Source organism: Micromonas commoda, chromosome 3, assembly GCF_000090985.2.
Source record: "Micromonas commoda chromosome 3, complete sequence".
NCBI classification, from domain to species: Eukaryota; Viridiplantae; Chlorophyta; class Mamiellophyceae; order Mamiellales; family Mamiellaceae; genus Micromonas; species Micromonas commoda.
The window spans coordinates 1,057,422-1,071,840 of record NC_013040.1 but is presented as its reverse complement, the minus strand read 5'-3'; the positions used below and the strand labels follow the sequence as shown (position 1 = coordinate 1,071,840).

The following is a 14,419-nucleotide window of genomic DNA, read 5'->3' as shown; positions in this document are numbered from 1 at the left end:
GTACCTCCGTGAGCATGCCTTACAAACAGCGACGTGGCAACGGAGGCCTTCAGTGCTTGTCACGCCCGATTTCAGGTTGGGAACTCGCGCTTGGAGGAGGCTCGGGATAGTCACATGTCATTTCGGCGCGTGACGCTCGGCGCGGTGCGGCTGCTGTCTCGGCACGCGCCCGTCGCCGATCCCGGGGCGCTGTCCATGCTCCCATCATGGGTGGCTCGAGGGGAGGACGCGCTGGCCAAGTTGGGGCGGCGGGGGGCGGCGGGGGCGTCTTCATCGGGCGTCGAACCAGACGATGTGAAGATATTTACCGTCGATCCGCGGGAAACAGCCAAGTTTGAGGCGGATGCGGCTCTGTGGTGGGACGAGGAGCGAGGTCCGTTCGCTCCCCTCCACGCGATGAACCCGACGCGCGTTGGATTCATCCGTGAGGCTCTCGCTCGACACTTCGACGGGGGGATCGAGCCGGGGACTGGAGTGAGAGACATCGCGGGCGAGTCGATTACGACCTCAGCGACGAGCGTCGGTGCCGCCGGCGACCTCGGTCCCGCACAGCCCCTGGCGGGTCTACGTATCCTCGACGTCGGGTGCGGTGGCGGGATCCTGTGCGAGTCCCTTGCCAGGCTCGGCGCCGACGTCACCGGAATCGACGCGGCGAAGGGAAACATCGCCATCGCGACGGCTCACGCGGCGAAAGACCCCGGCATGTCGCGGCGCGTCACGTACCACGCCACCACCGCCGAGGAGGTCGCGGCGGCCGGTGCCAAGTTTGATGCTGTGGTCAGCTTGGAGGTTGTGGAGCACGTCAACGATCCAGAGGGTTTCGTGCGGCAGCTGGAGGCGCTCACAAACCCAGGAGGAGCGGTGTTCATGAGCACGGTGAATCGCACGGCGCGTTCCTACGCGCTGGCGATCGTGGCTGCGGAGAGGGTGCTGAGGTGGGTGCCGCCTGGCACGCACGAGTTCGATAAGTTCATGACGCCAGAGGAGCTCGCGGCTGTGGCGCACAGAGCGGGTCTGGAGGTTAGGGAGGCGGCGGGTATGGTGTACACGCCCCCGCTGCCGGCGCCCGGGAGGAACGGCGCGGTCGCGGGGAGATGGACGTTGTCTGGAGACGACCTGGCGGTCAATTACATCGTGTACTTGTCCAAGCCAAAATAGCAAATCCTTCATTGGATGAATTTACAACTCTCTAAGTGTTAACACTTACGAAGGTGTGTGTTTACCCCTCACTTGCCGGCAGCTCCGTAGTGCAGATGACTCGGTGCTGGCGTCCGAGGGGTGTCTCCGTCCTGCTCAGGCACGAAGCAGTAATAAATCTCGATACCGAGAAAAAATACGCACAGCGCGAAGCATACGAAAGATGCCGTCTTGAGGATCGCAGTGAGATCGTAGCCGAACACCTTGATGCGCGCCGGAGTGAGGATACCACCCCCGTCGGGCAGGATCACCACATTATCGGGCATCAGATACACGTCATCTCCCCGAAGCTCACTCCACTTCTTCTCCGAACCCTCGGTGCAGTCGCGACCATCTGTAAGTGGATAGTTTTGCTCCGCAAACATCCCGCATGCGCCGTACATGGAGTCGCCGTCGTACGCCATCTCGAGCCGCGCGTATCCGTTTTCACCCCAGTCCTGACCGTAAGAATTCTTGATGAGGAAATAAGGCTTCCCGCTCTCTTCGTCCTCGCCCCAGCCGACAACGACAGCGGCGTGGTTGATGGCGTTGATCTGATCACTAGAAGCCGGTGGGCAGTCCTCCATGGTTACAAGTCCGCCACCGTACAGCTGCAGGGGCTTGACGTTCATGCCGATCGCGACGGGTTGCTGATAGAGCGCGCGGAGCAATGCATAGACAGTCTCCGCACCCCGCAGAGGAGGAATCTCGCAGAAGCCGTCGATGGTCACGCCCTTGGCCTTTTCGTTGGACTCCGCCTCCATGCACCTGTCACTCGCAGTTGGGAAGTCCTCCACGCTAAGGATACCGTGCTGCTGCACCTGGATCCATGCGTACGCCGTGGCCATGTTGCCGGTGTTGCACCCGCTGTCGAGTTCGTCGCACGAAAGGAGGTAATACGGGCTTGGGCTTGGGCGGTGGCCAGTGCCAATGAGCTTGCTGTCAGCAATCACCTGCACCGTGCTGTACGCCCAGCATCCAGAGCACGCACCCTGCGAGTACAGAGGGCCAATATCCATCTTCTGCCTCCAGTCCAAGGTCTTAGGGAGATCGATGTCCTTTGGTAGCGCCTTCTTCATGGCTCCCAGCCGGGAAGCAGAGCGGGGTTTGGACACAGCCACTGTAGTGGATTGCGATTCGAGGTCAGAACTGATGGCCTTGCGGAGATCCTCATCGATGTCAGCATCGTTGATTTGCATCTTCACGCCGTAGGAATTCGCCTCTGCATCCGCCTGACGGGCCGCGCGGAGCATATCTCTGAGCTCAGCGGGCTCGGCCGCTCCCAACGCTGCTTCTTTCGCGTGATGGTCGGCGTGTGTACCCTTCTTCATGCTCGAGGTCTTTGTTCGCTCCTCCAGCGCTACCTTCTCCTCGTGTTCGGCCTTCGCCTTCTCCTCCTGCCTCTCGAGCGTCTTCCTTCCAGTCTTGTCTCTCGCCGACTTCTTCGCCTCCTGAGTTTTGGCCAGGTGATCCTTGAGCGTGTTGCCAGCGGCATACGTGGCATGCGCAGAGGCGAATTCCTCGGGAAGAAGATCTGCAAACCTCGTGACAATCTTCTTCATCCCACCCTTCTTGCGGTGCGCGTTGTGCGTCTCGATCTGCTCGATGTTGCGCAGAAGGATGATTTCACGCCTGTGAGACTCCTCGCACGGGAAAGATTCCAAGTCGCCGCAGTACTGCTTCTGCTTGCCGTACTGATGCACAAACTTCATGAAGCGCTTGCAGTGCTTTCTGCCATCCTTGAGTCGCTTGCGCGCGAGCTCAACGATCGATGTGGGAATGCCCTCATCGGCTGCGATTTCCTCCGCACTGCGCTCATCGGGATCGTCACCGAGATTGTGCAGGGGCCAGCTGTTACCCTTGTGTCGCTTCGGGGTCTTGAGGCCGGCGCCGGCACCAAGCTTTGCGCGCATCTGCTTGACTTCGCCCAGCGGGGTGGCAGAGCGTTTGGGCGCCGCCTCCTTCTCTCCCTCGGCGTGCGATGCCAAAACACCCTCGTCACCGCCACCTTTCTCCTTCTCCTTGTCCATGGCGTTGAATCCCTTACCGTGATGCTTTGAAAACTCCTCCTCGGTGAGGTCCGCAAAGCGTGTCACGCCCATCTTCATCCCTCCCTTGCCCTCGGACCCTTCGCCCTCGCGAGCGGCGTTGTGCGCCTCGATGGCGGCGAGGTTGGCGTGGAAGACCTTCTCGCGCCTCAGAGACTCCTCGCACGGAGGCTTGGATCCAGGACAGTACGTCTCCGCCTTCTCGAACTTTCGCATGAAGTCCTCAAAGGCGGGCGAGTGCGCGCCCGCGGCGCCGGCCAGATCGCCAACTGTGGGCAGCGCAGCATCGGCAACGACGCCCGCGGACCCGACCTTGACCGATGTAACGATGCCCGAACCCGCGGCCGAGAGAGGTCTCGCCATAGACGCCGCGAGTGTCGTATCGGCGACCACCCCTCGGACTCCCGCGACGAGCGCGATCACCAGCGCCGCGGTCCTAGCCAGCCCCGCGGTGTTGTTGCTCTCGCGTCTTCGCGCCATTCTGTTCACCCCGCGTGGTTGTGTTTCCGCCCGTGAGACCGCGCACCCACCGAGCGATCAATCCCGATTTTGGCGCTCGCGATCGACACACACGTTGGAGACGCCCTCGACTCTTCGCTTTCCCGTTCAGCCGCGCCCCCCAGCCGCCGGCTTTGGTTATGCCCGCGCCGGAGCGCCGAGATTGTTTATAACCTCCGGAGGTGTTACACTTAGCCAATTTCAAATTTCCTATGGCGTTCATGCATAAAACCGGAAATAGGCGAACACAGAAAAATACTTCGTTATGTTTACATGTTTACAAGAACGATATTTGCCTTTAAGGTGAATTCCACGATTCTGGGCTTGCTGGGCGGCACCCTCATCAGAACAACGCCGGAAAAGCGGCCTGCAATTCATTCCGGCGGAAGGCAGAACCGAGAGCGTCGCAAGAGCACAGTGAGGTTCGAGCGCGATGCCCGCCACCGCTGGACGCGTGCCCATGCCTGCGGGCAACAGGGTGGTCACGGGGAACGCCCTGAAGGTGTCCGATCGTTGGTCCTCCATCGTCGGCTCTGATCCTTACGCGAGCGAGAAGAAGGAGGACGGGGACGTGATGGAGAAGCTCTGGGCGGACCAGCGTCTGCACGGGAACAAACGCAAAATTGGCACCGACGAGCGCGGGATGCCGATATTTGAGATGCTGAACGGCGCCGAGAAGAGGGAGAAGAGGAAGGGAGACGCCATGGCCGCGAGGGAGAGGGAGTACCAGCTCATGCAGGAGAAGAAGAGGAGGATGGACGAGGTGAGGGCGGCGGAGCAGGAGCTGGCAGAGGCGAGCCACAAGGCGAGCAAGAAGCACAAGAAAGACAAGAAGGATAAGAAGGACAAAAAGAAAAAAAAGAAAAAGGATAAGAAGGAGAAGAAGGAGAAGAAGAAGAAACACAAGAAGGAGAAGAAGAGCAGGCGGGACAGGTCGTCCAGTGACTCCAGCAGTGACTCGAGCAGCGACGACGAATCTGACACGGAGGACTCCACCGAGAAGTTCCGCCTCTCCGGTTTCTTCAAGTCCAAGGAATGATATCGACGTCCCGGTCCATGCGGGGGCCGCCGGTCCGGACCGTCGTGAAGGCACCCGCATTCACATCGCCATCGCGGCAGACACAGAATATAGTCCTAGACAAAGTTTTTCTCGATCTCTGAATTAGGTTTACGAACCACACTTAGTGGTCACTTCGGTAGCGCGGCACCCGGCGGGACGCGAGATCGGGCAGCGAAGGACTCGATCTTCACGCCGCCGTGATTGTTTTCGAGCGCTCGGCACGATGTCTATCCGCGGCGTCTATCAGCTCATGCGTCTGGAACTCAAGTATTGCGACCACAGCGGCAGCAGCCGTCACCTCCGCAACTTCCTCGAAAATCACCTCAAGACCTTGCGGGAGGAGTGGTCGCACCTGGACATCACCACGACGGTGCGACGAGGGCGGCATCCGCACGTGACGGGAACATATCGAAACGGTAGACAGAAGACGGTGGACCTGAAGAACAAGGAGGAGGAGAAGATCAGGTACCACTTGAACTTCCTGTTCACCGAGAAGGGGAGGAAATCAAGCACCAAGTTGCCGGGGAGCAGGAGGATCACGGATACGCCTTCGATCCAGGGGAGATGGAGGCCAGGGATGTGGGACACTCCGACAAAGAGTGCGGGGGCAGCAGCGAGCTGAAACCCGGCCTTAACCCTCCCTTCGAGGAGAACAGCCAATAGCATAGCAGAAGCCTGTAGACGGACCCTAGCCTGATTGATCCCAGCGTCGTGCGAGCCGATTGGCGTTTCGCCCCGCATTTGAAAACTTGCCCATCCTCGGGGTGCTTCTCACAAGCAGTGGCGCGTCAGGAGAGGCACTGTCGTCATGACGCTCCCCAGAGGTGATGGGGAGGTGGTCAGCAACACCCGCGTAGCCGTGCGCGTGCGCCCGATGACGAACATCGAGCGCGACCTGGGAGCGGGGCGGTGCCTCAACATCTCGGGGGGCAACCGGGTGGCGTGCAGCGACGCGCGGACGTGGAACTCCGAGGACTTCACCTTCGATCACGCGTGGGAGCTCGACGAGACTCAGGAGGAGGTTTACGCGGCGATAGGCGAGCCCGCCCTGCGAGCGGCGTGGGATGGATACGACGTCGGGGTCATGGCGTACGGACAGACGGGCACTGGCAAGACGTACACCCTCTGGGGCGACGACCGAGGCAGGGACGACCGAGGCAGGGTCGACGACATCGCTTTCGACCACGATGCGGGCCTCATCCCGAGGATAGGCGCGGACCTGTTCGCCCGAGTCGAGCGCGAGCGCGCGGGCGCCGTCGTCGGGGGCAGCGGCACCGGCGCGGAGGTCCGGGTCGAGATGAGCGCGTTTGAGATTCACTGCGAGCTCGCGAGGGACCTGCTCGCGCCGGTCAGCTCCGAGCGCGACAAGGACGACAGGGGCGATCACGACCTGGAGGTTGCCAAAGACGGGAGCGTGCACGGACTCACCGCCCGCCCCGTCGCTTCCAGGAAACAGTTCGAGGGGTTCCTGGCGGAGGCGACGCGTCGGCGGGCGGGTTCGGCGTGGCGCCGGTCGCACGTCGTCGTCAGGCTGGTCCTCACCAGGTTCCCGCGTGGGGGAAGCGGCGGCGCACCGGTATCGTCCTCGAGCGCACCGGTATCGTCCTCGGGTGTCGCGACCGCGGCGCTGAGGGACGCGCCGCCCGCCGTGAGCAGGCTCACGCTCGTCGACGCGGCGGGATCCGAGCGAAGCGCAGCCGGGGCGGACTCGCCGGTGAACAGGTCCACCTCGGCTCTGCGGAGGTGCGTCGACGCGCTCGCCGCCAGGGCCAGGAGCGGGGAGGCGGTGGCGTCCATCAGGGCGATCACCGCGGAGGATGACGACGACGACGTCGGCGGCGCGCCGGACGACGCGGGGAGGGACGAGGCTGCGCTGACGCGGGTGTTCAGGGAGTCCCTCGGCGGGAACGCTCGATCGTTTCTGGTCGCGACGGTGTCCCCGAGCGACGACGACCACGCGGAGACCCTCGACACCCTTCGCTTCGCCGCGTCCATGCGACTGATTCGATGCAGGACGATCGTTAACGTGGACCCCGACGCCAGGAGGGTGACCGCGCTGAAGCGGGAGGTTGCGGAGTCGGCTCGGGTGCTGGAGGCGCTGAAGAAGGACCTCTCGCTGGCGCGCGTGAGACAGACCGGGGGCGCGGGGTCGAGGCCGGGGTCCGCAGCGGGCCAGCGCCAAGGGGCAGGCGCATTCGGTCCCACACGGCCAAAAAGCGCTCTGACCAAGCCTGCACGGGACGAACCTGCCGGAAGGGATCCCCTCGACATTCGCAAGGAGATGCGTAATGCGAGAACAAACCTCGAGCTGAGCGAGAAGCGATTGAAAGCCGCTGAGGGTCGATGGAACACAAAAGTGCGTGGATACGACAAACAACGCGCTATCCATAAGGCGGACGTGTCCACCATGCGACCAACCGTTGACGTGTCGCAAAACGACGACGAGACGCGATGGATGCCACGGCTTGTGAGGCTCCACGAGGATCCGTCGCTGACTGGCAGCATCTGGCACGTGTTGCGCACCGGGACTACCAGGATTGGCGCCGGGAACGAATGCGAGCTGCGCGTTTGGGGCCTCGGAGTTAAAGCATCGCACTGCACCGTCAACGTGCGCGTCGCGCCCCTCGACCGGTCGCTGGATGGCGCGGCGGTGAGGAACTCTGCGAGGGTTGTCGTGCCAAACCTGGGCGAGGCTGCGGTTTTCGTCAACGGCGAGAAAGTTGACCAGCCCAACGGCGTTGAGCTGAGTCACGGAGACCGAATCTGCGTCGGGTTGAACAGCGGGGTGATATTCAGGTACGACGATCCGGCGTCCGTGAGCGGCGGCGAGGGTCGCGAGATGCGTGGAGCAGATTGGGTGAGCGCGCAAGCCGAGCTTCGCAGGGAAGTCGCGTTGACGCTGATGAGCGAAGCACCTTCGCCGCCGACGGCGAGGGAGGGCGAGGCCGAAGGGGGCGGTGGAGCGCGTGGGGAGAGACGTCGACGATGGCGCGCGGCGCTTCAGAGACGCGTTGTCTACCTTCTCGCCCTGGTGGACGAGGCGAACGAGCGTTGTGTGGAGATGCGACTTGACGTGAACTTCCGGGCCAGGTTCGGCGGCGGCACCATGGGGGCACCCCCGTCAGTCGCTTCGAACAACCCTGCCGCTCCTCTACTCGAGGTGACAATGATGAGAGGCGAAGATGACCCTTGGGGTGAACGCGCGCGGGGTGGTCGTCAGATCCTGCCCCTGCATGAGGGGGACTTTGCCGACAGGGCCCTTCTCATTCGACACCTTCACAGCAAGTGGAGGAGGAGCGGCCGCGCGCTCGGCCCGCTCGCCGCGGTCGTCACCGCGATGAAGAAGGGTGACATCGGCGCGGATCCTCTACACGTTCTCGACGAGATCGGGATGAGGATGTTCTGCCTTGCGGATGCATGCCCCGCAGCGGCTAAGCACGCCGCAGAGGCTGAGAACAAACCCAGGGTCCGAAAAGCGCCGGAGACAAAGGAAGCGGCGACCCCGGCGGCGGCGAAACACGGGCCGGGCAAGGCCTGGGGCACACCTGGTACGATCACAAGATCACCTGATGACGGCGGTGTGGCGGCCAGGGCCATCGCGAATCCATCCACGCCATCCGTGCCAGGCATCAGTGGCGATGAGGAGATCGACCCGATGACACCCGCTGCAGTAAGACGCGAGCGTAGCCTTCGCCTCGCCGCAGAGCAAAAGCTCAGAGAACTAATGAGTGCGGCGGAAGAGGCCGCGGTGGCGCTCGTATCCGAGAAAAAGCTCGTTTTGGCTGCGGAGAAGCGCGCAAGGGCTGCCGAAGCCAAGCTGGAAAAGGCTGTGGACCTTGGTGGAGAGCTTCAGCACACTGCGCAGAGACTCGCTGCGGAGAAGAAGACCCTGGAGAACGCACCGAAGCCCGTAGACACGTCGCATCTCGCGGGTAAGGCTCTCGCCGTTGCTGAGCAGCTCAAAGAGCAGCTGAAAGCGGCGGAAGAGCGTGCGGCAGCGGCCGAGGAGGCGATAAAAACACAGGCCAAGGAGATCAAGGCAAAGTACAAGGCCAAGGCGGAAAAAGCGGCGGAAGAGTGTCGCGAGGCTGTTGCTGAAGCGGAGGCGAAGGTCAAGCGAGCTGAGGCGACAATACGGGAGGTGGAGGCGAAATGCAGAGAAGAGGTGGAGGCTGCGGAGGAAAGGGCAAGGACCTGTAGCCTGCCCCTGCCCCCAAATACGGGTCCTCTTGGAGAGCCCCTGCAGGTAATTCCCCAGGGTGGAAACGAGAACCAGGACACCTATACTCGCGCCTCGAACTACGCCGCTCAAGCGGATGAGGTTGCGGCGAGAATCACCGGCATCACGCCCTACTATCCTCCCCGGCCACCCACCCCACCCGAGGAGAAGAATCTCCCGGGTGAGACGGACTTCGAGTGCGCCAGGCGTCTCAAGGCAGCCATGCAAGAACTGCGGGTGAAGCTGTGGACGGTGGGAGACAGAAACCTGTTCCTGGAGAAGTGCATGCCCCTGTGTAATCAGGAGATGATGTTGTGGAAGGCTCAGTGTCTCGAGAAGCACGCTGATGTGGTTGCATGCGAGACAGCGATACAAGAGATGGAGCAGGCAATCGCCGAGAAGGATGGGCTGATTAAACAGATGCGCAAGCAGCTCAAGGCGTGGGAGCGCGCGGAGAGGGGCGAATTCGGCGGCGATGGCAGTTCCAACGACGATGACGACGAAGATGGCGAGGGAAAACCACCCAAGAAAATGACGGAAGAAGAAATGTTGAAGGAGTTGGAGCAGTTTGATGAGGCATTCAAGGGAATAACGTTTGCGGACATTCGCAAGCAAGCCAACCTCTTCGGAGAGGAGCTTGGCTTGGCTCCGATTCCAGACCCGACGCCGCCCGCCGAGGAAATGGAAGAGCTAAGACCGACCCCCGAGAAATTCGATAAAAAGGCGACTCCCATGGTTCCTCGCATGAGGCTCCCCGGTGACGCGAAACCTCCGAGCCCGGTGCCGAGACCTGTCAAGAAGTCCTCCGCCGCGGACCCCTTCGCACCCGTTCCCGTGTCTCATAAGAAGACAGCACCGCCGCGGACGCCGGAGCTGCAAGACGAAGAAGACCTCGACGACAAGATGTACGGTGACGAGCTCGAACCCACGAGGAAAGACGAGTCGTACCCAGGCGAAGACAAAGACGGCAAGATGCTCCCGGATTTTCTCTTTGCCGAGTCTGGAAAGGAGAACGCGGCGCCGGGTTCGAATTCGAGGACGCCGAAGCGTTGGGACAACCTGCGAAGGAACTTTGAGGAATCGGAACATCGTAAGGAGGACAGGTGGGACAGGCTCAGGCGCAACCTCGAGGAGGCAGAGGTTGACCCAAGCCTCCTGGAGGGGGGTGGCGAGTCGGATGACGGCGAGTTTGACTTTGACAACCGCCGTGGCTCTGCGGTGGGCGGCGTCTTCTCGCCGCAGGAGCCCGCGAGACCGACGTCGAATAAGTACAACGTCGGTTCCTCTAGGAAGAAGGGGAAGAAGAGAGGCAAGAAGACTTGCACAATCTCCTGATTGTAACCTCGGACGCGACAGGTGGTTCAAATCTTCAGGTCTTTGGATCTAGCTCTAGGTGTTCTACTGTCCCTATGGTGCGCTCAAGGCTCGCTGTGCCTGGGTTTCGCGTACATCCAGGCATCCTCCTCGATATCCTTCTCCAGCTGGCGCAGCTGCTCCAACGTTTCCCTCCGCACGGCGCCCCGAGTCTCCCCGAGTTTCTCCTCCCGGGCGCCGATATCGTCAGCGAGGGCGACCATCGTGGTCTCGTCGAGGGGTGCCCGCCCGTCCCTGCCGGCGATGCCCCCGGTAGTCTTCGCGGGGGGCGCACCGACGCTACTGACACCACCTGTGCTGCCGAAAGACAGCGCCACGGGCGCGATAGTGGGAGTCGTCATCGGCCGCTCCGTGCGCTCTCGGTATGGAGATTCCAGGTGGTGTCTTCAAATTTCACGGCCCACTGGCCACAGACAGGAGGGCTGGCCGCTGGGCAGGATCATTCTTTCGCGAGCGTCGACCCCGCGTTGCGCGTTGAGACCCGGTTGCCATGGACGTTGCACGCGCAGCATGGTTCGACAGCGCCGTTAACCAGCAAAAGACCGAATTGTTCAACAAGGAGGACAAGTAAGTGCCCCTGACCGGGAGAACCCGGTAGCCATCGCGAGCGCGACACGAGCGAAATTGCCATTTCGGGCAACAATCCGACCTTCCCTGACCACCCCTTTCCACCCGACCGCAGATGGGCAGCAGTGGGGATGAGGCAGGACTATGCCAAGGAACTGGCAGATCTCGAGCGTGAAGAGGCCGAGGCGAAGGCGGCGGCGGAGGCTGCCGCCGCGGACGCCACCCAAGAGGGGGAGGAGGAGTGGGTCGGGGGAAGGGAAACCGTGGATCCCTCCACGCTGTCGCAGTGGGAGCGGGACAACAGGATGACGAACCAAATCGGTGCCAACATGTGGCGCACCTGTAATCCCGCGTACGACGCAAGGTCCATGAACACGACGAGCGTGACCAAAGCGGAGTTCACGTACGACCCGGAGGAGATAGAGCCCGTCGACAAAACCCACTTCCGACGCAGAGATAAATTCACGTTTTATGTGGAGGCTGCGGCGAAGAGCCACAACCTGGCCAAGGCGAGTGCGAAGGAGGCTGCTGCTGAATGAGAGTATTAGCATACAGAAAGGGAAAGATAGAGTCCTATGTTCGTCATCTTGTGCTCGCAGCGTCCGTTGCACTCTCTTTTGTGTGCGAAGTTTCACTCGTGTCGTGCGCGCTTGGGATCTGGCTCATCTCCTGCAACCCACTGCAGGACGACCCTGCATTTTCTCAGCTGCTGCCAGACCCTGATCCTGTCGTACCAGAAACCCTCCAGCGCCTTCTGCTGGGCGGTCTTCGTGTTCGGGTCCGCGTCCACGCCGGGAATTATTTGCGTGAGGACGCCCTTCATCGTGAACCTGGGCTCGACGCCGGGCTGTCGTCCCGGGTCCAGGTTGGCGGCAAGCGCGGCCTCCTCCATGCGGATCCACTCCCTCTCGTCCGGCACCGTGCCCGCGGGTCCGGTCCCGCCAGGATAGAGCCTGGCGAGGTCCAGCGGGCGACGTCCCTGAGCCAAAGCCTCGAACAGATGGTTGCAAACGGAGGAGACCTGGAGGGGCTTGCCACTCTCCTGTGTGATTGCGATTGTTTCCAACGACTCGCCCGCGCGGAAGCGATTGTAGGAAACCTCCCACGTGGGCAGCGCACCCTTGCGTCCGGGCTTGTACGTTGCAAACTCCCAACCGGGAGAATCCACCATGCCGAGATACATCCTGCGAGCCCCGGACCCTCCTCCGGTGCCGGCGGCGGCGGCGGCGATGGCGCGCTCCAGACCGAGCTCCGACTTGCTCTGCGCGATGAGCGCCGCGAGGCCCTCAACCCCCTTAACTCTCAATCCCGCGCCGCGGAGGCCATCAGCCGTGATGGGCATCGTGTATGCGATGTTCTTGGCCAAAAACGAGGGCATGACTGCACCGGGAGCCATGCCCAGCTCCGACGCGGCATTGTCCCTCCACGAGAGCACCCTTCGAAGCATCTCGCGGTACGTCTCGGCCCGCTCAGCCTTACCCGACTCTTCGTAGTGCCGCAACATGCGCACCCATCGCAGCTCCGAATCGAGCGCGGGTCCGGTACCAGCGTCCAGCTCAGACTGCGGCACGGCGCCCACGTCCACGCCGGCATCCACCAGCTCCTTGACTTTCTTGTCCGCGATCTCCGCAGCCTCGCGCATAGCCCTGGCGACGGACTCGGGGATCGGGAGGACAATCTCTGGCAACTCCGGCTTCGATTTGGTCTGTCCTGCGCGGCTCAACGCGCCCATAATCCTCTGTGCGACGGTCTTGCCGTTTGGCGTCAGGGAGAATGTCTCATACGTGGTGTAACCTGTACTCGCAGTGCCCTTGGCCACGAGGCCCTCGGCCGCAAGTTGCTGCGCCATGTCCTTCGCCGTTTCCTTACCCCTGGACTCTTTCGGCAGGAAGGTCCGCGCGAACCGGATGTGCTTCAGCGCGCCTTCGGCCCTCTCCGGAGGCATCCAGGACGGGGGCTTACTGTCCGTGGCGAGCGCCACCAGGTTAGTCATGGACGAGCTCCCGGGCGCAAATGCGAGGAGGAGCGCGAGGAGCACAGGAGCAGCTTCGGCACTCATATCGCGACGAAGCGCGCTGCCCCCGCCGGCGTTGACCCCCTCCACAACGCGACGGCAGTTATCGCACGTCCCACACACTCGTCCCCTGCGGGTGTTCTCATTGTCCGGGCACACTGACCATGTCATCGGCGGGCTCTCGCCGAAGTGGGCCAGGATACTCGCGCGCCTGCACACCTCCCGCGACCTTGAGAATCGTTCGAGCGCGTCGGTGCTCTCCTTCTGGGTTTTCCTCGCCGCGGCGTCCAGCTTGCCCACGTAAAACTCGTCGCTGTATCTCGAAAAGTCCCCGTCCCCGTAGATCATCTCAACGTCGGACGGCAGCCCGTCTCGACCTGCGCGGCCAACCTGCTGGTAGTATTCCTCCATCGTCTTAGGCGCGCCGTAGTGCATGACTAACCGGATGTCCGGCTTATCAATGCCCATGCCGAACGCCACGGTGGCGACCACGACCTTGACGCTGCCGGTCAGGAAACCCTTATGCGTCGCGTCCCTCCTCGACATGGCCAGTCCGGCGTGGTAAACCTCGACGCCAGCGGCGATGTTCTGGGTCGCGAACTTATTTTTGAGCACGGTGGCGATATCCTCCGCGTCTCGCTTGGTGACGCAGTAAACAACTACCGACCCTTTCGCGTCGCGGCACCTCTCGTAGATGTGTAGGTGGTCCGCAGCTCCGCCCCGCTTCTTGCTCACGAGGATGCGAAGGTTGGTCCTGTCGCAGCTGTTCCGGGCGACGTGCGGTCGCTTCAGAGCCAGCACGTCCTTGATGTCTTCACGTACCTTCTCCACTGCAGTCGCAGTGAGCGCCATGACGGGAACCTCCCCGTTGGGCGACAGCTGCGTTCGGATCAGCGTCAGGCCCCGGTACGACTTGCGAAAGTCGTGGCCCCACTGCGACAGGCAGTGCGCCTCGTCAACTGCGACCAGACCCAGCTTACCGTCCCTTGCCATATCTCGCAGCCTCGACACGAAATAGGAAGACCCGAACGAACCCCCGTCGCCACCATCGATGTCGCCCACGAGCTTCTCCGGGGTCACGTACACCACCCTGAAATCGCCTCGGAGTGCTCGCTCCTCCACGGACTTGTCAGTCTGCGAGGAACCCAGGAACGCAGCGAGATCCCCTTCGTCTGCGCCGGCGGTGTTGTTCATGTGCGTCACCTGGTCGTTCATGAGTGATATGAGCGGCGATACCACCAACGAGGTCTTGCCGGTGTGTAGAGCGGGAAGCTGGTAACACAGAGACTTGCCCGACCCCGTGGACCAGTACACGCACGAGTCCCTGCCCTGGACGGTCGCGGCGACCACCTCGAGCTGCCCGGGCCTGAAGTCGGCATGGCCGTAGTACTTGGACAGCGTTTGGCGCAGCTGGCCGGCGAGGGATGCGGGTACCACTGCGTGTTCCTCTAATGTGCCATTCT

General features: G+C 62.2%; 8 protein-coding genes across 8 annotated transcripts; 5 read left to right on the top strand and 3 right to left on the bottom strand.

The window, feature by feature from the left end:
- Positions 1–321: 321 nt before the first annotated feature.
- Positions 322–1,158, top strand: MICPUN_70635 (predicted protein; the record flags this gene model as incomplete). The annotated part of the gene is made up of 2 exons (XM_002500984.1): positions 322–474; positions 553–1,158. Coding segments are annotated over 2 exons (759 nt in total), but the record flags the coding sequence as incomplete, so codon positions are not given.
- Positions 1,155–3,401, bottom strand: MICPUN_90296 (predicted protein). Its single transcript, XM_002500559.1, has 2 exons — positions 3,168–3,401; positions 1,155–2,249 (listed from the first exon to the last, which is right to left on the bottom strand). The coding sequence occupies exons 1-2, from the start codon at positions 3,282–3,284 to the stop codon at positions 1,227–1,229; spliced, it is 1,140 nt and encodes a 379-aa protein (XP_002500605.1). The 5' UTR covers positions 3,285–3,401; the 3' UTR covers positions 1,155–1,226.
- A 754-nt stretch (positions 3,402–4,155) lies between these two features.
- Positions 4,156–4,761, top strand: MICPUN_57125 (predicted protein; the record flags this gene model as incomplete). The annotated part of the gene is made up of 1 exon (XM_002500983.1): positions 4,156–4,761. One exon carries the CDS (start codon positions 4,156–4,158, stop codon positions 4,759–4,761), a length of 606 nt encoding a protein of 201 aa, XP_002501029.1.
- Positions 4,762–5,005: 244 nt separating this feature from the next.
- MICPUN_80305 (predicted protein) lies at positions 5,006–5,404 on the top strand (the record flags this gene model as incomplete). The annotated part of the gene is made up of 1 exon (XM_002500982.1): positions 5,006–5,404. One exon carries the CDS (start codon positions 5,006–5,008, stop codon positions 5,402–5,404), a length of 399 nt encoding a protein of 132 aa, XP_002501028.1.
- A 186-nt stretch (positions 5,405–5,590) lies between these two features.
- MICPUN_99587 (predicted protein) lies at positions 5,591–10,336 on the top strand (the record flags this gene model as incomplete). The annotated part of the gene is made up of 1 exon (XM_002500981.1): positions 5,591–10,336. The coding sequence occupies one exon, from the start codon at positions 5,591–5,593 to the stop codon at positions 10,334–10,336; it is 4,746 nt and encodes a 1,581-aa protein (XP_002501027.1).
- Positions 10,337–10,419: 83 nt separating this feature from the next.
- On the bottom strand, positions 10,420–10,716 carry MICPUN_57122 (predicted protein; the record flags this gene model as incomplete). The annotated part of the gene is made up of 1 exon (XM_002500558.1): positions 10,420–10,716. One exon carries the CDS (start codon positions 10,714–10,716, stop codon positions 10,420–10,422), a length of 297 nt encoding a protein of 98 aa, XP_002500604.1.
- A 149-nt stretch (positions 10,717–10,865) lies between these two features.
- MICPUN_57121 (flagellar associated protein) lies at positions 10,866–11,481 on the top strand (the record flags this gene model as incomplete). The annotated part of the gene is made up of 2 exons (XM_002500980.1): positions 10,866–10,942; positions 11,058–11,481. The coding sequence occupies 2 exons, from the start codon at positions 10,866–10,868 to the stop codon at positions 11,479–11,481; spliced, it is 501 nt and encodes a 166-aa protein (XP_002501026.1).
- Positions 11,482–13,133: 1,652 nt separating this feature from the next.
- Positions 13,134–14,354, bottom strand: MICPUN_75328 (predicted protein; the record flags this gene model as incomplete). Its single annotated transcript, XM_002500557.1, has 2 exons — positions 13,134–13,951; positions 14,003–14,354. Coding segments are annotated over 2 exons (1,170 nt in total), but the record flags the coding sequence as incomplete, so codon positions are not given.
- Positions 14,355–14,419: the final 65 nt, after the last annotated feature.

Coding starts and splice junctions, on each gene's coding strand:
- MICPUN_90296 (XM_002500559.1), bottom strand. CDS start 3,284: ATGAAGATGGGCGTGACACGCTTTGCGGACCTCACCGAGGAGGAGTTT. Junction 2,250..3,167: donor AAGGTGGCGGTGACGAGGGT/GTTTTGGCATCG, acceptor GGAGCCATGAAG/AAGGCGCTACCAAAGGACAT.